General features: G+C 42.3%; 3 protein-coding genes across 7 annotated transcripts; 2 read left to right on the top strand and 1 right to left on the bottom strand.

Annotated features, from left to right (window-relative positions):
• Window positions 1-2,003: 2,003 nt before the first annotated feature.
• On the top strand, window positions 2,004-4,777 carry LOC121579828 (zinc finger protein 546-like). Its single transcript, XM_041894745.2, has 3 exons — window positions 2,004-2,171; window positions 2,265-3,383; window positions 3,485-4,777. Exons 2-3 carry the CDS (start codon window positions 2,723-2,725, stop codon window positions 4,231-4,233), a joined length of 1,410 nt encoding a protein of 469 aa, XP_041750679.2. The 5' UTR covers window positions 2,004-2,171; window positions 2,265-2,722; the 3' UTR covers window positions 4,234-4,777.
• Window positions 4,778-4,851: 74 nt separating this feature from the next.
• LOC121579827 (solute carrier family 12 member 9) lies at window positions 4,852-13,850 on the top strand. Of its 3 annotated transcripts, XM_041894743.2 has the most exons (14): window positions 4,852-5,584; window positions 6,046-6,309; window positions 6,546-6,680; window positions 7,502-7,639; window positions 7,836-8,135; window positions 8,346-8,453; window positions 9,051-9,162; window positions 9,308-9,465; window positions 9,591-9,673; window positions 9,771-9,895; window positions 10,086-10,278; window positions 10,675-10,849; window positions 11,114-11,260; window positions 11,484-13,850. In XM_041894743.2, the coding sequence occupies exons 2-14, from the start codon at window positions 6,099-6,101 to the stop codon at window positions 12,332-12,334; spliced, it is 2,736 nt and encodes a 911-aa protein (XP_041750677.2). In that variant the 5' UTR covers window positions 4,852-5,584; window positions 6,046-6,098; the 3' UTR covers window positions 12,335-13,850. The 3 variants fall into 3 exon arrangements, with proteins under 3 accessions (XP_041750677.2, XP_041750675.2, XP_041750676.2); XM_041894741.2 differs by having other exon boundaries at window positions 4,852-6,309; XM_041894742.2 differs by lacking the exons at window positions 6,546-6,680; window positions 7,502-7,639 and having other exon boundaries at window positions 4,852-6,309.
• Window positions 13,832-22,338, bottom strand: hsd20b2 (hydroxysteroid (20-beta) dehydrogenase 2). Of its 3 annotated transcripts, XM_041894746.2 has the most exons (12): window positions 22,203-22,337; window positions 21,945-22,052; window positions 21,214-21,260; window positions 20,976-21,051; window positions 20,746-20,856; window positions 16,665-16,732; window positions 16,461-16,505; window positions 16,136-16,170; window positions 15,959-16,040; window positions 14,865-14,930; window positions 14,603-14,752; window positions 13,832-14,444 (listed from the first exon to the last, which is right to left on the bottom strand). In XM_041894746.2, the coding sequence occupies exons 1-12, from the start codon at window positions 22,285-22,287 to the stop codon at window positions 14,307-14,309; spliced, it is 1,011 nt and encodes a 336-aa protein (XP_041750680.1). In that variant the 5' UTR covers window positions 22,288-22,337; the 3' UTR covers window positions 13,832-14,306. The 3 variants fall into 3 exon arrangements, with proteins under 3 accessions (XP_041750680.1, XP_041750682.1, XP_041750681.1); XM_041894748.2 differs by lacking the exon at window positions 21,945-22,052 and having other exon boundaries at window positions 22,203-22,338; XM_041894747.2 differs by having other exon boundaries at window positions 21,945-22,249.
• Window positions 22,339-22,895: the final 557 nt, after the last annotated feature.

The raw sequence follows: 22,895 nt of genomic DNA, 5'->3' as shown, positions 1-22,895 counted from the left end.
GGAATGGCCAGAGCCATGTATTTAGAATGTTGAATATTGTTCTAATTATAGACATTCAGTTACATATCATTGTTCCCCATGTGATGTTAATGAGGAGCTAACATGGCTGCCATAAAATGTTGAAGTGTCACGTAAATGCATCATAATGCAGAAATTGCATTGGCCCAGCTTCCTAAATACATGGCTCTGTGAATGGCTAATTCCAGAACAGATGAACAGAGTCATTCTTGGCCACATAGGTTACTTAACAAGGACCTGTAAAATTGTGACCTTAAAAAGAAGCAAAACTGAAGAATACCATTAATTTATTGGCATGTTTGGAAGCCTTTCTCACCTGTGGAGGGGTTAGAAAACATGATATGACAGTGTTCTAGTCCATCAAATAATGTTTCTATGTGCAAAAGTGATATTCGAGGAGCTAGCTAGTTATGTTAGGTGCATTTTGACTTTTTTGGAGAGATATAGAGAATCTCACCTATCATCCTAGACCCATAACATCTGACCCTATGTCAGTTCTAGACCTATACTATACATCCCCCTATTTTAGCTGTCTCTCTATGCTCTTATGTAAGTAATGCTGGTTAAAAAGACTACAGAACGTTTCTGTTTCTAATGGTCATTGCACAACATGGGGTCTGTCTGCCCTCTGCTAGAACTACAAGGCCCACAGAGTTCCTCCTCCACTGTACCTCGTTTGAAGCCATAACTAAGCGTCACACAAAAGTTGATGCATGGAGAGGTGTGCCAAATATTATAGATATACTGACAAGATACATGTCTCTCCGCCCTAACAATGTACATATGTAAAAATGTATGCACACATGACTGTAAGTCGCTTTGGATAAAAGCGTCTGCTAAATGGCATATTATTATTATTATAGTCCTTGTCCTTTCTTTGGATTGGTGGATACATGTCATTATTGTAATCATTATTTGAATATTCGATTAGGGTTGCTGACGTCAACCGCCTGTATTAAATGGAGAGAGATGCTATGCTACTAGCCTCATGCCGCGAATATGCATAGCTATCTCGAGACAACTCCAATATAAAGTGTTTTTTCTCAAAGTTGCTGTGATGTCACGTGTCCTACTTATATCAGTGCACTCTTAACAACTTAAGCATTACGAAAGTTCTATTCGATCAAATAAACCTCACGTAACAAATAAGCCATTCATTTTTTTGTTGACCAAATTCGATACTCATTGACCTCCATACAAGAAACAACGAAAAAACGCCACCTGCTGGAGGGAGACAGAATTTCCACCGAGTTGGGCCTCTCTCTTCCTCTTCCTCTCTGGGTGAGCTAGCAAACAAGAAGTCCAAGAAACAGGATATAATCACAGATAGAACAATGAGCCAGATATTTCACCAGATGTATAAATGTGAAGCATCTGGTTGGTGTTTCAACTCACTACCAAATATGGTGATGAGAGGAAGCCCAGTGGCCAGCAGTGGAAGAGATGGAGCGAGATAGATTTTGTGGCGAAATTCTGAAAAAATTTGGATGGAACATTTGATCTCCATACAGTTTTCTGTTTACAAAACTATAATCTGTAACAAACAGAGTGGACTACGTTTTGTAGGCTTTACCCTTTGCCAAAGTTTCTAAAAATTGCATTGTTTAGAAGGAGTGCAAGGGCGAATTGAGTTATTGCACACGCGCACTTCACAGAATAGGCGTTCCCTAACGGAAATATGCAAATAAATGCTAGAACGCGCCAATAGGATCTCACTAGCTCGTGTTTGGCTCTGCCAACTCCTTGCTTGTTCTGTCCACTAAAATTAATTTGCTCACATTGTAAACGACAGGCTCTGGTCTATTTTATAAATATATTTTTAATAAAGATATTTGATATAATTGTGGTCGAGTTCCCCTGCTCAGACGTTGCATGCATCAACCAATGTTTGCTACTTCATCGACTGTGCCATCGGGCACCAGATTGCTATAACATATGATGTGGTTAGCTGATACTTAAATACCTATTCAGGCGTTGTAAAATCTTGCATGCGTCAGCAATGCCTGGGCAGAGGAACGCGCCCATAATCTGCGCAGAAACGTTTTTGGTTCTTCAGGAACTAACAGCTGAAACATTGCAGGAAACAGGCCTACTGGCCGCAGGTGTTCCCCCTCCCAGGCCCCTGAGCCTGTGCAGGGATGAGATATCGATTGGTATGTGATTGAAGGAGTGGGATGGGTTTTATTATATACATTTTTGTCTTTTGTATGTAATATTTTTTTCCTATAATGTTTTTCCCCCACCAGTTCAACTACTCCGTACAGTAGGTGGTGGCAATACAATTTATAGTTGTGGACCACAACTTGTGGTCTGCCTGGCTGCCATAAAACCTCAGAGAAGAAGAAGGGTGAGCTAGCAAAACATGAAAACATTTAACACATTTCCGAAGTTATTACCACGTGTTTGAGTAAGATTCGAGAAACAAGTTGAATCAATGTATGAATAATGGAGTTGTTAAGTTTACTTGATTTAAAAACTCTTTAAAATTACTGTCAGTCGTGTCGTGTATCTGGCCAGAGCGGCTAGCTAGACATTTAACGCTAGCTCGCTAGCTAATCTTAGCTAAGTAGCTGAGTAGCTAACGCGGTGGGTAGCTAGCTAGCTACCTTGCTTACAAAACAAAACAAGGACTGAATCCTGAGCATCTTGTTGTAGCTTGCTTATTAGAACTGTTGGGAAACATCCCATCTAGCTAATCACTACCATGAGTCTGACGATTGAGGCCAGTGTCTCTTTCCTCAAATATGAACTTGCATCGACCATCGAACAGGCAGTGAGGTGTGCAGTTGAAACCGTTTTAAAGGAAACTGCCAGAGTAGTCGCCATCAAACTGGCCGCAGCTCGGACTGCTGCTGCTGAGTCTCATCGTGAGAACCAAAGTTTGAGAGAGAGACTTGAGGTATCGGAGGGTGAACTCAGCGCTGTACGGTACTACATGACAGCAGCCGAGAAGAACATCAAACAGTGTTTACTTCTAAATCACAGCCATCCTAGATCAGGTGTATTAGGTCCTGGTTCAGAAGAGTCTCTTTTCCTCCCTCCCCCCACTGCTTCGGGGAGTCCTTCCAACATGCTGAACAGGGGCACGTCCCGTGTGCCCAAGTCGTTTCGAGCCTCATCCACACGATCCCAGTTTTCGACGTCACTACCTAGTGTAGGTCTTTGCTTACCAACAGTGCAGCATGAGTGGCCCAGGAGCAGCTCAAGCTTGAGAGGAATACGGACATCCTCCTCCACTGTCTCTTGCGCCAATCCTTCACAAACATCCAAAGCGCCACAACTAGAGGTTGAAAGCTCACCTAAACACACTGAGGAGGATACAGAGGGTCAATTCTACATCACGGACGATGGAGTTGCAGAGAAAGGTAGGCTTACGCCGTATACATAGACATCAATACTTGCATGCACTCAAAAAGTGAAAAGTCTCCTGCTCACTGGTCATGATGATGTCATTAATCTCTTTCAGAGTACAAAGTCAGTGCAAGTGGATCAGAGGACTCTGGAAGAATTCCACACGAGCAGGAGGGGGAAACATTGGCAGCAGAGGTCCCTCACAGGACCTCTGATATTACCAACTTTGAGTTTGAGATGGGTCAGAGTCACCCAGCAGGCAATGTGAATGACCTGGGCCTGATTCAGGTGCTGGATGAGGTGCAAGAAGTCAAAGGAACAGTTAAAATTGAAAACGACCCTGAGTTATCTAGTATGCTGGAGTCCCACCTCCCTGAATCATCACAACAACTGCCACAGATGCCAACTCACATCGACAACAATGATGGTGACAATGATGGTAACTGCATGGGCTTTGTCCCACCCACTGTAGGGGACCCTGGTCTTATTGGGGCTTTTGAAGTCAGAAGGGAGAGCTCAGATAAGGTGCATCGCTGCAACGTGTGTGGCCGGGGCTTCCGTCGCTTCTACTGCCTGAAGACACACCAGCGCATTCACACGGGTGAGCGGCCGTATCCCTGCAGGTATTGCGAGAAGCGTTTCCGTCACCTGGACAGTCTGCATAAGCACCAGCGCATCCACACTGGGGAGACGCCCTACCGCTGTGCCCAGTGTGGCTGCTGTTTCAGGGAGCTGGGCCAGCTCAAGAAGCACAGGCTGACCCACTCACCTTCCCCCACCACACCCCACCCGTCACTGTCTTTACTTCAAGCAGGGCCCTCCTACACATGGCCACACCTCCACTCGCAGTCCTTGGATTCCTGATCAGGATGAATTTGTACACATTCATACACACGTGTTTGATAAATGTGATATGACAGTAGTAATGGAGAAATTATTTGTGTTAACGTCATCCTAATCAGAAGTTAATATTATTCAATTGACAATGTACACAGAAGCTGTTTGTGTATATAATCATATATTTCTTCTATTATATCTATCTTCTCTTTTCTGCTTGTTCACAATTTTCTTCATTGGCATAAAAGGGTGTTCATTATGTTGTCAGATATGAGGAGGTCTGCAGATTCCACCTGGAAAGGTTTATACAACCATTTGGCATCAAGGGTTGAGTTCCATTTACTGCAAAAATATATATTGTTTGTGTAAAATGGAAATACAGACTACTTGAACTGAGTTGGTAGCACAATGCAGAAATCATTGATGTATTTTTGTTGGTATCACATCATGTGTCTTCTTTTCATATGGAACTGTGTGAATTAGCCTGTTCATTTTGAACAGCAATGCATTTACTTTGTACATTTTTGATTTACATGATAATTTACCAATAAAAAGTGACATTTTCACAGTATTATTGGATTATTTTGTTTAACATTATTACAGTAAAATAACTTCTGAAAGGGACCCACTACACAAAGTTTATTCATAATCTTAAATATAGTTATTACAATATTTTCTACAGATCACAAGATGCAGAGAACTATACACCCCACCTTTGCAGTCTGGCTTTGCGCATCTGGGACCCTGTACAATCGTGACATAGCAAGATTTTGACAATTAAACCAAAAATGAAAGCAATTATCTGAAGATGGTGCTGGACCATCTGACATAAGAAAAAGGGGACCGTTTGATGATAAAAAAATAAAGGTTAAAATCCAAGCATGTCACATGATTGCACAAAACACAGGGCCCTAATAATTCATGACATATATTTGTGGTATTTTCACCCTTCCCTTTTTGGCAGTCACATGAACAGTTTATACTGTCCGGTGACCTGCACGGAACAAATAGCTGAGGCGGCAGCATCATACCTGCAAGCAGGTCAATGTCCATGGGCATATGGAGAATACATATGTACATTTGAATTACAGCTGTTTAGATTGAGGCATTTATATTTGATATTTTATGCGCTATTGGATAATTTGTATGTCGCCTATGCTACCTATAGCCAGTAGTTTTCAAATCTACGAAGATCAACTATTAACTAACAAAACACGGCTGTGTATGCTGTTAAATTACGTTGTGACAACTCTTCCAGAGATCATTCAGCTTTAAACTAATTAGCGGGCAAAAAGGGAGCAGTCACGTAGCCAAAGGCAGACTGGGGTTTGTTTAACAAGCGGAAGTGTGCGCGCTGATTCCCGCTGACGGCGAATAGGTGAGTTGCTGTTTTCATCTGGCTATAGCTACAATACGGCATTATCGTAAAGCAAACAACAATGTAAACCATTTTTTTTTATCATTAGTCAAACTACAAGTTTACGGAATTGCGAGATTGAATTGTAGAATGACCTCGCTGAGAACCGCGGTGTATCTCCGCTTCACTTCCCCTTTGTGGATACATGAAATAAATGTCAACTCGAAACAATCGCGCAGCTCTGATGTTGCATGACTTTGAAGCATCATGTTTATGTAGAATGTCTGATGCTTTTCTGGTGGCTCGTTGTCTGAAGATGTTTTTTATTAATTTATTTAAAACCCTCCTTTCTCACCTTCTATTTGTATGTTTGCAAACCAATTTTTTTGTAAATATAAAGCTATACTGTGTTTTCAGGAATCTGTCCAATTGTCAGCATTGTTACGAACTTTTAACGTACAAAGAATGTCTCCATTTAACAGGGTTACAAAAGGTTCAGGGGACGTCTGAACCATTAAAAAACAACAGGCTTCTGATGAAAGCCATGTCTAATGATCACACACCCCTCCTCGCCCATGGGGTATGTGGTCTGTCTGCAGACACCGCAGTGTGTGACATAGGGGGGTCAGATGGCACTGGGGAGGCCAGCACTCCTAATGCGGTACCTCGAAAGCTCAACACCTTCTTCGGGGTGATAGTGCCCACTGTCCTCTCCATGTTTAGCATTGTCCTCTTCCTCAGAACTGGTGAGTGCAGCATCTAGATGTCAGACAACTACAAATATAGGCTGTGAATGTGGAATTTATTTACAGTGCAACATACAGTGATGCTTGCTGATGGTCAGAAGCTGCTGTTGGCTTCAAGCTCTGCTAGATTATTTTAAAAAGTTGTGTGTGTGTAACTGTGCATGCATGTGAATGCATAGGCTACTGTATTGTGGTCCTGTAACAAGACTAATACTGTGTAATGATGTCTCCTATAGGGTTTGTGGTTGGTCATGCAGGGCTCTTGCAGGGTCTTGTGATGCTGCTTGTAGCCTACACCATTATTTCCCTCACCATCTTGTCCATCTGTGCTATTTCCACCAATGGTGCTGTGCAGGGAGGTGGGGCCTATTGTATCCTTAACACCGGTTTGTTCTCACACACCCCAAAAAATATATTTAGCAAGTGTGTTTGTATTTGTCTTAAGTATGAGTGCAGTTTAAAATCGCTATGTTCTTACTATTCAAACTTGATGCCACAGTCTATACAGACAGTTCTAGCCCTTATATCCTTAAAGGGAAATTTCACCACTTTTCAACCTCATTTTCATAATCTCCAGCACCACCCCAACATCATGTGAAAACAGAGGGTTTCTATGTTTTGTAGTCAAAAAGATAACTGTTTCTGATGACATCTGGATACAGTAAAGACATGGTGGACCCCAGGAAGAGTAGCTGCTGCATGTTCAACAGCTAATGGGGATCCTAATAAACTAAACTTAACATCATCTGATGTGCATCCAGGGCCGGATTACCTAACAGGCACGCAGGGCACATGCCCCGGGGCCCCCAACAAAAATTGTAGTTATGAACATGTCATAAGCAATGGAAAAATGTGTATAATTGCAGGAAATTAGCTTTAAAACTTCTAAATGTTCTCTCAGCCTCATGACAAAATGTTTAGAATAGCATTATAAAACTGCACATTTTTCTCTCTGCCCCATGGCAAAATGTGTTGAAATTCAGGAAGTTAGCTGTTTTCCCAAAAATATTTCTTTGGGGGCCCTAGAGGTAGGTGCCCCAGGCCCCGAAATGCATAGTCCAGCCCTGTGTGCATCATATGATTTAACCAACTGAGCAGGTTACTATGCTGACCTTTACGTGCTCATAGTTTTAAAACCACATGATTCGCACCAGATCAGTAATATTTAACCCCTTGACCTAATGTCTGCCAGTCATGATCAGTCGATCGTTGGGCCCAGAGTTTGGAGGAAGCATTGGCCTAATGTTCTTCCTGGCCAAAGTGTGCGCATGTGGAGTGTATGTGCTTGGTCTGGTAGAGGCACTACTTGACATATTTGGTCAGGACCCAGGTTAGTTTTGACATTCTATAATTAACAGCCCAATACTTATAATTCCTAGCATGCAAGCCATTTTTTTGTGGTATGCTTTTAAAAAATTATACTGAATATTTCTTAGAAGGTTGGTGCCTCATGCGTTCAAATGAGTCATTCCACCCAGTGTTTCATCCGCCATCTTATCAACTTCTATGTCCCCCTTCCACCTCAGCGTCCTCCTCTGCGTTGCGGGTGCTACCTCAGGGCTACTGGTACACAGTGCTGTACTCTTCCATAGTTCTCCTGCTGGTTCTGGTGGTGTGCCTGGTGGGCGCCCATATCTTCGCCCGCACCTCCTTCCTCATCCTGCTGGTGGTGACCATCTCCCTGCTGTCCATCTACATCAGCCCCTTGGCGGTGACCACACCCCTAAACTTCCTCATCACCCACCAGGGTCATGGCAACCAAACCCTCACCTACGACGCCAGCTACACAGGCTTCAACAGCACCACGCTGAAGGACAACCTGGGCTGTGAGTACTGCCTGGCTGGGGTCAAAGGTCAGGGGGGGCGGGGCGGTAGTACCTAGGTACAATGTATAGGGAACAGGGTGCTATTTCAGATTCATTCTAGGTATAGTAAGCCTTGATAGGGAAGTTGAACTGGACATGTAAAAAGTCGTTAGTTTTATGGTTTGAGAGAGCTGTTGTAGCAACAGTGTTCTTCCTCTTTTTCCTCTTCAGCGGGCTACACTGTGGACTACAGCACCGGTAAAGTCATGTCATTCGCCACTGTGTTCGCTGTCATGTTCACCAGCTGTACCGGAATCATGGCCGGAGCCAACATGTCAGGTACTGTCCACACACATCATAACTAATGACAGCTGGTGGATATTACAACTACAAATAGTTGTCATTGACAACTTTCCATATGCATTCTGACTCAAGATAATGGAATCTTAGTTCCAGGGTAAATCCACGGTAACGCAATTACGCTGAGACTCCGATTTTGTTTTACTTTTAAATGTATGCTAAACAAAAACCATTGATTTCCAAGTTTACAACTCTATGCACAATGACTACGTTGAACAATTTACACAGTTTACTGGCAAAAACATAAAAAAAAAAAAAAACTGCAGATGCAAAGTTTGGTAACAGAATTACAGTAAAATCTCCCTCTGTTTTATTCAGTTACCAAACTTTATCTGCACAATTGTACAATTTTCTGTGGAAATTGTTAAAAGTAGTCATTGTGCATAGAATTATATGGTTTGTTAAACTTGGAAATCAATGTTTTTTGTTTGGTATACATTTTAAAGTGAAAAATCTGAGTCTTAGCATAATTGTGTTACCATGGAATTGCCCTCCATTACTTTACATCTCATTAAGCTTCACATAGACTCAAACTTGACATGTTCCACTATCTTCTCCTCAATCTGTTGTCTGTAGGAGAGCTGAAAAACCCCAGCGCTGCCATTCCCAAAGGCACCATTATTGCAGTCCTCTACACCTTCATAGTCTATGTCCTTCTCTTCATCCTCGCCAGCTCCACCTGTGAAAGGTCTGAATGGATGGGCTGTTAATGAGGCTGGGAGGGGTGGGAACTCTGTCACCTATCTAATTAGCTAATAATTTAATGTACAAATATTCATCATACTGTAACTATGTAGTTTAATAAAGTCAACTAATTCATGTATTTTGTTTAGGACCCTGTTGGCTCAGGATTACGGGTTCTTCCAGCGTATAAACATCTGGCCGCCATTTGTCACCATCGGGATCTATTGTTCCGCCCTTTCAGCAGCCATGTGCTCTCTGATTGGGGCATCCCGGATCCTCCACGCCCTCGCACTGGACCAACTGTTTGGTAAGGATGTTGTTGAACAAGTTTCACAATTAGACTGGCTATTGTCTGTAACAGAGTAAAGGACATGTTTTTGTTTAATATAAAATAAGGAGCATGCTTTAATGTTGATGTTTTGTTACCCATAGGTTTTCCATTGGCTCCCGCTGCTATCACGTCCAGCTCAGGCAACCCATGGGTGGCAGTGCTCTACACCTGGGGGTTGGCACAGGTGAGGAGAAGAGATGGGTGTATCGTATTGAGCTATGCAGTACTACTTTTGATATTCAAACAGGCTCTGAGACCGTGTCTTTGGTGTGACTGTGTAGTGTGTGGTGTTTGCAGGCCAGCTTAATGCAATAGCTGGCCTGGTGACAGTGTTCTACCTGCTGGCCTATGCTGCTGTCGACCTGGCCTGTCTAGCTCTAGAGTGGGCATCGGCCCCCAACTTCAGGTAGTCTGACACTAGCATCATGCTGTATAATCTGTTCAAAAAAAGAAGACATTGACCTTATTGTGTGATGATGTTGTTGTCCTTAGGGAAGTAGTGTTTATCTAGAATACTTTTGACCATCAACGTCCAGTCCAGTTTTCACCTGTCTTTCACCTTTCACCTGTTTTACTAGTCTCCCTGTCTTCACCAGGCCCACTTTCCAGGTGTTCTCCTGGCACACGTGTCTGCTGGGCATCCTGAGCTGTCTGGTGATGATGTTCGTCATTAACCCAGTCTACTCCTCAGCCAGCATCGTCCTCCTCTTGCTACTGTTGCTTTTCCTGCACTACAGATCACCCACCAGCAGCTGGGGATACATCAGCCAGGCTCTCATCTTCCATCAGGTACCCACACCACACACAGACTTGTACCAGTACACCGAAAGGTCGCTGGTTCTAATCCCCGAGCCGACTAGGTGAAAAATCTGTCGATGTGCCCTTAAGCAAGGCACTTAACCCTAATTGCTCCTGTAAGTCGCTCTGGATAAGAGCGTCTGCTAAATGACTAAAATGTAAAATGTAATACAAACACACACTTATGGGCCAGTTCCTGGGTCGTGTTCAGTAGAGAGAACTTTTTGCAACGGGGAAGAACTACCTGAAGTTGTCCAATTTAGAAAACAGATTTTCATTTTCTGATGCAAAATGTTTTTCTCCTACTAAACAGGACCCTGGGGTGTGTCACTGCTGTCAGTCTTGGTGCTTTGAATCTGCTTTCCACCCATTCCCCCTCTCCTGTAGGTGCGTAAGTATCTGCTGATGCTGGACGTGAGGAAGGACCATGTGAAGTTCTGGAGGCCCCAGGTGTTGTTGATGGTGGCCAACCCTCGCTCCTCCTGCCAGCTCATCAACTTTGTCAACCAGCTGAAGAAGGGTGGGCTGTTTGTGCTGGGACACGTGAAGCTGGGAGATCTGGGTAATATTATAGGGATGGTGACAGGAGTTCTGGTGCCAGCGGAATCGTGATTATGACTTACAATAAATGCTTGTCATGTTGATGACCACATGAAACCTTCCACTATTTGATTACAAAAGTAGTCGTCTACAGTAAGTGTGATATTCATAGAAATATGACGACATTTATATTCATAGAAAATGTAAGGGAAACTAGTTAGGCTCTTCTTTCGTTCGGGAATCCAGGCAGTCCAGTCACTCAGCCAGCCTCTCATCTGTGTTTCAGACACCCTGCCCTCAGACCCTGTCCAGCAGCAGTATAACTTCTGGTTGAGTCTGGTGGATAAGCTAGGGGTGAAGGCCTTTGTGGACCTGACTCTGTCCCCCTCTGTGAGGCAGGGAACACAGCATCTTCTGCGTATCACCGGCCTGGGTGAGTCACATATATCCTCCTGTTTCCCATTCTGGGTCATTGTTTATTGTTTTCCTGTTTATTCCTCCTCATGCACAACGGTGTCAGAAAGAGTATTGACACGACATATTCATTATAATATTACTACTTTAGAAAATGGAACATAAAACAGTTTTACCCGTCAAGCAATGTACTTTTTAGTGTATTTTGATTATCCTCCTCCACTCTTCATTATCTCTTCAAGGCGGCATGAAGCCCAATACTCTGGTCTTGGGGTTCTACGACAGTTGCACCCCTGAGGACTACTTCCTCCAAGACCCTGCCTTCTGTGAGTCAAAAGGGTCAGGAGGGGATGATTTTGGGGTGGATCTGCCCTCTATGCAAGCCCACTTCCCCCCGGTCCGCCATGTGGAGAGCCCACGCTGGCTCACACCAGAGGAGTACGTGGGAATCATCTCAGATGCCATCAAGATGAGTAAGAACGTGTGTCTGGGCCGCTACTTCTCCCAGCTGCAGGGGGAGAGCATGGGGACCAAGACGGACGGGGCTGAGAGGATCATCGACGTCTGGCCCTTCAACCTGCTGCAGCCAAGCAGCACGTCCACAGCCTCCGTGGACGTGTGCAGTCTCTTCCTGCTGCAGATGGCGTGTGTTCTCAACATGGCCAATAGATGGCGCCATGCCAGAATGAGAATATTCCTGTGTGTGAAGGCGGAGTCCAGCGACCAGGGCTGGGTGGTTAAAGAGGAGACCTACCGGGAGCTGTTGAGGAAGCTGAGGATCAAGGCCTCCATCAAGATAGTGCCCTGGGACTCTGTGGTGCAGCTCTACGGACAGGAACAGACACAGGACCCAGAGCTGGAGGGCCTGACGAAGCCGGCCCAGGCCCTTTCAGAGGACTTCCTGTCTGCAGTCAACAGCATGCTGATGGAGCACAGTGCTGAGGCTGCTGTCCGCTTCCTATATTTACCACGCCCCCCTGCTCACTCCAGCCAATCACCAAAATACCTCAGTCAGCTGGAAGCTGTGACTTACGGTTTAGGTCCAACCCTCTTAATTCATGGTCTCACCCCAGTCACATGCACTGAGCTTTGAGTGTATCACTCAGTGTGTTTATGGGATCAACATGTCATGTAACTAACTTAATCCTGAACATGATAGAAAGGGCAGTCTGTTAAACGCTTAAAATATGAGCTACATAACATACTTTTTTGTTAGAAAATAAACACACATGCACACTACACAACAGGACCTATAAGTATAGCTCTGTTCCTTGGGAACATAGTTTCACATCTTGTATTGTAACTCATTTACACATCTACTAATTTCACAAATTAACACATTCAACACCTAGTGAGTCACAGTGGTACCTATCTACCTTCTGTATTTGTTAAAACTGTAATTTAATGGAGTACTTGTCTCATGCCTTTGTGTTGGTTGGATAATGATATAAATACATTTATGTTGTGCCTGATATAGCTGTGTACCCGGATGTAGTTTTCATAAAAACCTCCACCCACACAATGGAATTGACCGTGTGGCCTGAGAGTGACTCTGATTCAGTGTGAGTGAATGTTACATGTAAGTAGATCAAATGGTCTGTTCTGCGGCATCGGACCAAAGAAGAATCATATGATAGGTTGAATGGTGGAGGAAGAATGGATTCTCAAATACAGAAAGGGCAACATATGCTAACTAGCTATGGAAACTAGAATTTTGTGTTATTTTATTTGATGTTATTGATGCTGGTACAATCGCTTTCCATTGACCCCTTTTCCCAGTGTATTCCTCTTCAGATTGTGACCCAGTTTGGGAGAGCTCACCAGTGTCTTTGGACCAAATGATCTCTTAGGATTTTGGGTCACTCACCAATTGGTCGTGCTTGAAATGCTGCTTTTCCGGACTGCTATGTGGTCCATGATGGAACATGAATTCAAACTTCCTGAACCGCTCTGAACTACATTAGTGCCTAATGCTTGACAATATTGTGTCAAATTACACAAGCATTAAGCCACTAACAGGCAGACTAAATATGGATTGCTCATTTATTTTGTCTAATTTATAATGTATCAACCTTATGCCATTAATTTGTTACTTGGAAAAAGTATTTCTATTTTTATGCTGTGCTTTTCTTATGTACAGATGTTGGAAACAGAATGTTACTGCAAGGAGTTTGATATTCATGAAAGCTATTTACTAATTTAGAGGTATGTCCTTGGTGCTATGTGAAAGCTTATACATTTCACAAAACTTGTGGTTCATGATGTTTGTGCTTAAGCAGAAATAGGATTATAAAGAGGAAACTATGAAGTTACTGTATATTTCTGACTCTGCTCAGAATCCATGTACTGTTCTCAGGTTGTGCCACACAGACTGTTGTCTAGAGTCTGTGGACTGATCAGTGAGTGCCAAACAGCCGGCTTGTGAGTTAATCAGGACTGTTCAAGCAAATAACTCAATAGAAAATGTCAAAAACCAAAGTAATTACATAAAACATGGTATTTTATAGCATACTGTTTCCTCTACACATATGTTACTCAGTAACAAATATTTGACAGTAATTTGTGAATGGGTTGGCAAAAGGCAATAAAATAAAGTATTTTTGTCTTTATTTATTTTTAAGAAAGTCTAAATCACAAAAATGACATGCGACGGTTGATACCAAAAATTGTACTATATTAAAAGTCCAAATCAACCATAACATGCACATGTTCAAGCGTCCAGTTATAATGTTGTCGTCTATATCCATAATAGGTATATTACTCCAGTATATAGCTAGAATATATACTATAGAAGCCAGTTTGAGAGTTCCATCTCCCACAGATCATTCTCTGCTGCACTCAGGCTATATAGGTCATGGTGGATTTGGGGTCAGCTTGTTTACATCACAACAACATCAACATTACACAATCTCTGTCCTATTACCAATACATTTCAATGGCAGTCAATACAAATACAGTAACATTGATCAAGTAAGTTATCCACATGGAATAAAAAATATATCAATTTCCAATTTGACCTCTTTAAAGCACCACAAACATTTCAGTAGCAACCTCCTTCGCACTCCTTAGTCCTCTTTGCTTGCAGAATGTTCTGTCATTTCATCAATTTTTTTCTGCATGCTCTGTGCAAATTTCTCTGTCTGCTTCACACAGTAGGATGAAAGGCGCAGCCAATCAGGGAAGAAAATGGACAGTGCAATGTGCTGTGGGACGGCAAAGAGAGACCGAGATATTTACAATCACACAAAATAGTCTAATGGTATATACTGTAAATTCTGCATGGCTCCTTTTTGGCTAAGGTAACAAAAACATTATAGAGTAGTTTGTTTGGAATATATGAGTGGATAAGAGGAGTTCCTACTTGAAGAGCGTGAGAGACACAGCCACTGGTGTAGCTAGAGTGACCCACTGTGTTCAGAGCTTCACGGGCAAAATCACTGGCACTCTTCAACAACAGGTTGGGGGGCAAGTTGTGGGTCATGTTAGTGGATACCATAAAGGGAGCCACACACTAAAGGAGAGGAAATTAAGAAAGCGTAAGAGATAGGAGGAAACACAAAATGCTGAAGGATACTGAAACAGGAGTGCATGGGTAGTGATACAAAATTCTTAAAGTATTTTACCTGAACTGTGATTCCTTGTGACTTGTACTCAGAATTCAGAGATCTGGAAAAATATGTCACAAAAATCTGCCAAGAAAAGAATGGATAACATTGATCCTCTGTAGCTGTTATAGAGCATGTCGCTTGCAACGCCAGGATAGTGGGTTTGATTCCCGGACCATCCGTATGTAAAATGTATGCATGCATGACTAAGTCGCTTTGGATAAAAGCGTCTGCTGAATGGCATATAAATACACTGAACAAAAATATAAACACAACTTGTAAAGTGTTGGTCCCATGTTTCATGAGCTGAAATAAAATATCACAATTTTCCAAACGCACAAAAAGCTTATTTCTCTCAACTTTTGTGCACAAATTTGTTTACATCCCTGTTAGTGAGCATTTCTCATTTTTCAAGATAATCCATCCACCTGACAGGTGTGGCATGTCAAGAAGCTAATTAAACAGCATGATCATTACACAAGTGCACCTTGTGCTGGGGACAATAAAAGGCCACTAAAATGTGCGGTTTTGTCACACAACACAATGCCACAGATGTCTCAAGTTTTGAGGGAGTGTGCAATTGGCATGCTGACTGCAGGAATGTCCACCAGAGCTGTTGCCAGAGAATTGAATGTTAATTTCTCTACCAGTACATCCAACCGGCCTCACAACCGCAGACCACGTGTAACCACGCCAGTCCAGGACCTCCACATCCGGCTTCTTCATTTGCGGGATCGTCTGAGGGGGTGCTAAGGTGTATTTCTGTCTGTAATAAAGTCCTTTTGTTGGGAAAAACTCATTCTGATTGGCTGGGCCAGGCTCCCTAGTGAGTGGGCCTGGCTCCCCAGTGGATAGGCCTACGCCCTCCCAGGCCCACCCATGGCTGCATCCCTGCCCAGTCATGTGAAATCCATAGATTAGGGCCTAATTAATTTATTTCAATTTACTGATTTCCTTATATGAACTGTAACTCAGTAAAATCGTTGAAATGGTTGCATGTTGCGTTTATATTTTTGTTCAGTGAATGTACAAGAGGTTGAGCATGGTTGTGTATGTGTGTGATTCATTGTGCATGCTTGAGTGAGAGAAACTTAAGTGAAAGGGAGAGGCACCTTGGTGGCGGAGTAGAGAGACAGCATGGGTTGTGGTTGAGCACCTGCCTCTGAAGACATGTTGATGATCAGACCGTTCCCTCTGAGAAAGACAGGACAGGTAAATAAAGGGACAATTTCATAGATAGAAATCATTAAGATTCACGTTTCATTGATATCATCATGATGCATATGTACCTTTCCACCATGCGTGGGAGAACCAGTCTGGTCATCTGAGGAAATTCCAAGGAATGATAACACCATCAGTACCATCACCACCATCTCCATAATCACCAGAATCCTCTTTCACCCCCATCACCATCATCATCATGATCATCATGTTCAACAACACCAACATTAACCTCCTAAACGCTACCATTATTCTTTCACATAATGATGACCAAATATTAAAAGCTATGACTTTGTATGAGCCATACACTAGTTTAGAAACATAAACTAAGACATGTATCATGCACAGAACTTCACAGAGGGAGTCTATATAAATCCTGACAGATAATCTCACCTGGGTGACAGAGAGGATGTTACAGTTGATCACCTGGGTGATTCTCTGGGTTAGGGAGGAATGAAAACACAAATTAACTCAACCATTAACTCAAGCTTTAAATCCAACCATAGTACATTATTACCTTGTTAGAATCAAAATGGCATCCAAAACATGATATATATACATAGACCATTTATGTGAGTGGGGGTGTGTGAATCTTACCTGCTCAGGGTTGGGAATGTCCAGGAAATGTACCAACTTGTCAGAATAGTTCATGCCTACATTGTTAACTGTAAATGAGGATAGTCAGAATATATTTCTATGTAATTTATTATTACATTTCACTACTAACATCCATTGAAAGAGAGAATAGCTACAGTGCCTTGAGAAAGTATTCACACCCCTAGACTTTTTCCACATGTTGTTGTTGTTGTCTCCCGAGTGGCACAGCGGTCTAAGGCACTGCATCGCAGTGCTAGCTGTGCCACTAGAGATCCTGGTTCGAATCCAGGCTCTGTCGTAGCTGGCCGCGACTGGGAGACGCATGGGGCGGCGCACAATTGGGGGAGGGAATGGCCGGCAGCTCAGTTGGTAGAGCATGGCATTTGCAACTCCAGGGTTGTGGGTTCGATTCCCACGGGGGTATGACAAATAAAAAAATTATGTATGCACTCACTATCTGTAAGTCGCTCTGGATAAGAGTGTCTGCTAAATGACTAAAATGTAATGTGTTACAGCCTGAATTTAAATTGAGATTTTGTATCACTGGCCTATACATAATACCCCATAATATCAAAGTGGAATTATGTTTTTAGAAATGTTTACAAATTAATAAAAAATCTGAAATGTCTCGAGTCAATAAGTATTCAACCCCTTTGTTATGGCAAGCCTAAATAAGTTCAGGAGTAAAAATGTGCTTAACATGTCACATAATAAGTTGCACGGACTCACTCTGTGTTCAATAATGGTGTTTAACATGATTTTTGAATGACTACCTCATCTCTGTACCCCACACATACAATTATCTGTAAGGTCTGTCAGTCGAGGAGTGAATTTCAAACACAGATTCAACCACAAAGACTACGGAGGTTTTCCAATGACTTGCAAAGAAGGGCACCTATTGGTAGATGGGTGTAATAAAAAAAGCAAACATTGAATATCTCTTAGAGGATGGTGAAGTTATTAATTACACTTTGGATGGTGTATCAATACACCCAGTCACCACAAAGCTACAGGCGTCCTTCCTAACTCCGTTGCCGGAGAGGAAGGAAACCACTCAGGGATTTCACCATGAGGCCAATGGTGACTTTAAAACAAGTTACAGAGTTTAAGGAGCTGTGATAGGAGAGAACTGAGGATGGATCAACAACATGGTATTTTTTCCACAATACTAACCTAAATGAGAGTGAAAAGAAGAAAGCCTGTACAGAATACAAATATTCCAAAGCATGCATCCTGTTTGCGTTTAGGCAAAACTGCAAAAAATGTGGCAAAGAAATTAACTTTATGTCCTGAATACAAAGCGTTATGTTTGGGGCAAATCCAACACAACACATCACTGAGTACCACTTCATATTTCCAAGCATGGTGATGGCTGCATCATGTTTTGGGTATGCTTGTCATCGGCAAAGACTAGGGAGGTTTTTTTCGGATAGTAATAAACAGAATAGAGCTAAGCACAGGCAAAATACTAGAGGAAAAACTGGTTCAGTCTGCTTTCCAACAGACACTGGGAGACAAATTCACCTTTCAGCAGGACAATAACCTCAAACAAGGCCAAATATACACTGGAGTTGCTTACCAAGACGACACTGAATGTTCCTGAGTGGCCTAGTTACGGTTTTGACTTAAATCGGCTTGAAAATCTACGGCAAGACTTGAAAATGGCTGTCTAGCAATAATCAACTTGACAGAGATTGAAGAATTTGTAAAAGAATAATGTGCAAATATTGTACAATCCAGGTGTTCAAAGCTCTTAGAGACTTACCCAGAAAAACTAACAGTTGTAATTGCTGCCAAAGGTGATTCTAACATGTATTGACTCAGGGGTGTGAATAATTCTGTAAATGAGATATTTCTGTATTTCATTTTCAATACATTTGCAAACATTTCTAAAAACATGTTTTCACTTTGTCATTATGGGGTATTGTGTGTCGATGGGTGAGATGTTTTATATGTTTCATCAATTTTGAATTCAGGCTGTAACACAACAAAATGTGGATAAGTCAAGGGTTATGAATACTTTCTGAAGGCACTGTATGTTGTTTGTGGTAATAAGAGCACATTCTCCAACCCCTCTCGTTCCTTACAACACCTTTCTCTCCATCCCACATTTAATTGCAGACTAGCTTTAGTTCCTTTCTCATTTCCCAATTCTCGTCCCCTGTTTGACTCCTTGTTCTCTTCCTGCTATACAGTTGAAGTCGGAAGTTTACATACACTTAGGTTGGAGTCATTAAAACTCGTTTTTCAACCACTCCACAAATTTCTTGTTAACAAACTATAGTTTTGGCAAATCGGTTAGGACATCTACTTTGTGCATGACACAAGTAATTTTTCCAACAATTCTTTACAGACAGCTTATTTCACTTATAATTCACTGTTTCACAATTCCAGTGGGTCAGAAGTTTACATACACTAAGTTGACTGTGCCTTTAAACAGCTTGGAAAATTCCAGAAAATGATGTCATGGCTTTAGAAGCTTCTGATAGGCTAATTGATATCATTTGAGTCAATTGGAGGTGTACCTGTGGATGTATTTCAAGGCCTACCTTCAAACTCAGTGCCTCTTTGCTTGACATCATGGGAAAATCCAAAGAAATCAGCCAAGACCTCAGAAAAAGAATTGTAGACCTCCACAAGTCTGGTTCATCCTTGGGAGCAATTTCCAAACGCCTGAAGGTATCACGTTCATCTGAGTGATCCTGGTTCGAATCCAGGCTCTGTCGCAGCCGGCTGCGACCGGGAGACTCATTGGCGGTGCACAATTGGCCCAGCGTCGTCCAGGGTAGGGGAGGGAATGGCCGGCAGGGATGTAGCTCAGTTGATAGAGCATGGCGTTTGCAACGCCAGGGTTGTGGGTTCGATTCCCACGGGGGGCCAGTATAAAAAAAAAAATGTATTCACTAACTGTAAGTCGCTCTGGATAAGAGCGTCTGCTAAATGACTAAAATGTAAATGTAAACAATAGTACGCAAGTATAAACACCATGGGACCACGCAGCCGTCATACCGCTCAGGAAGGAGACGCATTCTGTCTCCTAGAGATGAACGTACTTTGGTGCGAAAAGTGCAAATCAATCATAGAACAACAGCAAAGGACATTGTGAAGATGCTGGGGGAAACAGGTACAAAAGTATCTATATCCACAGTAAAACGAGTCATATATCAACATAACCTGAAAGGCCGCTCAGCAAGGAAGAAGCCACTGCTCCAAAACCGCCATAAAAAAGCCAGACTACGGTTTGCAACTGCACATAGGGACAAAGATCGTACTTTTTGGAGAAATGTCCTCTGGTCTGATGAAACAAAAATAGAACTGTTCGGACAAAATGACCATCGTTATGTTTGGAGGAAAACCGTGAAGCACGGGGGTGGCAGCATCATGCTGTGGGGGCGCTTTGCTGCAGGAGGGATTGGTGCACTTCACAAAATAGATGGCATCATAAGGAAGGAAAATTATGTGGATATATTGAAGCAACATCTCAAGACATCAGTCAGGAAGTTAAAGCTTGGTCGCAAATGGGTCTTCCAAATGGACAATGACCCCAAGCATACTTCCAAAGTTATGGCAAAATGGCTTAAGGACAACAAAGTCAAGGTATTGGAGTGGCCATCACAAAGCCCTGACCTCAAACCTATAGAAAATATGTGGGCAGAACTGAAAAAGCGTGTGCGAGCAAGGAGGCCTACAAACCTGACTCAGTTACACAAGCTCTGTCAGGAGGAATGGGCCAACATTCACCCAACTTATTGTGGGAAGCTTGTGGAAGGCTACCCGAAACATTTGACCCAAGTTAAACAATTTAAAGGCAATGCTACCAAATACTAATTGAGTGTATGTAAACTTCTGACCCACTGGGAATGTGATGAAAGAAATAAAAGCTGAAAGAAGTCATTCTCTCTACTATTATTCTGACATTTCACATTCTTAAAATAAAGTGTTGATCTTAACTGACCTAAGACAGGGAATTTTTACTAGGATTAAATGTCAGGGCTTGTGAAAAACTGAGTTTAAATGTATTTGGCTAAGGTGTATGTAAACTTCCGACTTCAACTGTATATCATTGCCATAGGTGCCCTACCCAGGATGCCTATGTCCAGGTCCCGTAGTGCCTCAACTATAGCAGGGTAGATGTCATGGCCCTCTGTGAAGTCTGTCTGGATGATCTGGGTCTGGCGTCCATGTTGGCTCTCTGGAACAAACATATTGACGTATAGTTGTATTTTAAGTATAAATTTACATTTGCATATTGATCTTTTGTACCTCAACTCTTCATTTAGTTATATTTTTCCATCTCAGCGCTTCACTCACCAATCTCCTTGGCAACAATGTGGAGTTTATCTTTTGACCGGCTGATCAGTACAATGTCCAGGCCTCTTCTGGCCAACTGTAGTGTCCAGGAAGAAAGGCAACTGTTACGTGAGTAAACACTCATTTTACAAAGTACTTGAATTACATGCTTATGCATGCTTCAATCTCATCTGTACACAGCAATGGGGTAAGGGGACACAGAGGCCATGTAACAAAAAAACAATCAGTAAAGACTGACCTCATTTGCGTAAGCTTTGCCAATCCCTGAGGTAGCCCCTGTGACAACTGTAGAAAGGAGATCATGGTCAGAATTAGTTAGACCGCAGACTTCCATAATGACATATTTACTACTATTGTTGTATCTCCTCATCCTCTGCAGTGAGAGGTCTCTGAGAGAGGTCAGGTCGGACACTGGATGTGACTGCAGGATGGAGGAACATTTAAAGATATCTCTCTCTTCCTTTCTTTCACAATACTGGCAGAAATGCTGCTGTCCTGGTCTGCTCGGTGGAAGCATACTACTGTTTGTCATCAGATACTTGTACAATTGTTTTATAGTGACCATTGTCAAGCACTGGCAACAACTTTTCTCCAACTGCTGCCAAAAGCGTAAAATAGCATAAACAGATGTGCTGCAATAACCAACAGGAAAGTTAAGTTTCCAATGAGACTGAATTGGACCAGTGACCACACAAATCCTGTTCCACCTAACAGCAGATATCATCTTGGGTACAGGGCGAAACGGTGAACTGTAAAGTGGAATGTGACCTGCCCAGGGGAAACATGATACACTCAGTCTACTGTATTATTAATCTTGTAGAGAAAGTCTAAAGAATCATGTAACATAGCCATCACTATGACTAAAAAGAGAATGCCTTTATTTTCATAAATAAACAAATATTAGCTTACTGTAATGCATGATCACCAGATAAAAATAGTATGCTTTACATAGCATGTAGCCTACCTTACCTGCCCATTGTCCATATGCCTTTAAATCAGCTTGCCAAACTTTTGACAGCACATACACTCTGAATCCATACCAGCATTCCCAGGACCATTTCAGCATGTAATACAGCACTGTGAAGCCACCTATGAACATCAGTCCCCTCGCAAGCATCGAGTCTGATACAGTATCCATGTCTGGACAAATTTCACTCACACTTCAGCTGACAGTACTTCAAAAATATGAACTTTGGCTGGTTTTATAGTAGAAATGAACATGCTTACTTAGACATAAAACGATATGCAACGCTCCGCCCAAGAATCTTGATCTAATCTGCGCATTGGTCATGAATATTTCCTGGTGCGTCATCTCAGCAAATCACTAGGCAAAAGGAGTATGACGCTATCCCGCACTTTATTCATCGTCCCCCACAAGAGCAATACCAAAGAGGAAGATGCGAAGCGAGAGATTTTACTCTGGCCCAAAAAAGCCCAATGCGTTTCTATGGGCTTTTATGGACCTAAACTTGTCGCCTGCCTTCCCAACTTTGGGACAACGACTCCGATTGTTAGGGCGGAGACATGGTCGTCTTGTCATTATATATAGACCTCTGGCTATACAAATAATACAGTTTATAGCTTCCTGTCCAATGTTCCCGCCTCCTTCTACGCCACTTGAACGGTATAGAGAGTAATGATAATGGCACTAACTCTGCCGTGGTTCTTTGGACAAAACAAAGCCTATGGGAAAAACAGTGGTGGAAAAAGTACCCAATTGCCATACTTGAGTAAAAGTAAAGATACCTTAATAGAAAGTGACTCAAGTAAAAATGAAAGTCACCCAGTAAAATAATACTTGAGTGAAAGGTTTAAAAATACTTAAGTATCAAAGTAAATGTAATTGCAAAAATATACTTAAGTATCAAAAGTAAAAGTATAAATCATATCAAATTCCTTATATTAAGTAAACCAAACGGC

The sequence above is a fragment of the Coregonus clupeaformis genome, chromosome 13 (genome assembly GCF_020615455.1).
Source record: "Coregonus clupeaformis isolate EN_2021a chromosome 13, ASM2061545v1, whole genome shotgun sequence".
Lineage (NCBI taxonomy): Eukaryota > Metazoa > Chordata > Actinopteri > Salmoniformes > Salmonidae > Coregonus > Coregonus clupeaformis.
This window is presented reverse-complemented; position numbering and strand designations above follow the sequence as displayed.

What these genes read in the sequence shown, in the direction of transcription:
- hsd20b2 (XM_041894746.2), bottom strand. Translation starts at nt 22,287, where the DNA reads ATGACGCACCAGGAAATATTCATGACCAATGCGCAGATTAGATCAAGA. An exon ending in CATTGTTGCCAAGGAGATTG is followed by an intron (nt 20,857 to 20,975) that starts GTGAGTGAAGCG and finishes TGTTTGTTCCAG; the next exon opens with AGAGCCAACATGGACGCCAG. An exon ending in ACATTCCCAACCCTGAGCAG is followed by an intron (nt 16,506 to 16,664) that starts GTAAGATTCACA and finishes TCCCTAACCCAG; the next exon opens with AGAATCACCCAGGTGATCAA.
- LOC121579828 (XM_041894745.2), top strand. Translation starts at nt 2,723, where the DNA reads ATGAGTCTGACGATTGAGGCCAGTGTCTCTTTCCTCAAATATGAACTT. An exon ending in CGATGGAGTTGCAGAGAAAG is followed by an intron (nt 3,384 to 3,484) that starts GTAGGCTTACGC and finishes AATCTCTTTCAG; the next exon opens with AGTACAAAGTCAGTGCAAGT.
- LOC121579827 (XM_041894741.2), top strand. Translation starts at nt 5,778, where the DNA reads ATGTCAACTCGAAACAATCGCGCAGCTCTGATGTTGCATGACTTTGAA. An exon ending in TGTCCTCTTCCTCAGAACTG is followed by an intron (nt 6,310 to 6,545) that starts GTGAGTGCAGCA and finishes TGTCTCCTATAG; the next exon opens with GGTTTGTGGTTGGTCATGCA. An exon ending in CATATTTGGTCAGGACCCAG is followed by an intron (nt 7,640 to 7,835) that starts GTTAGTTTTGAC and finishes CTTCCACCTCAG; the next exon opens with CGTCCTCCTCTGCGTTGCGG.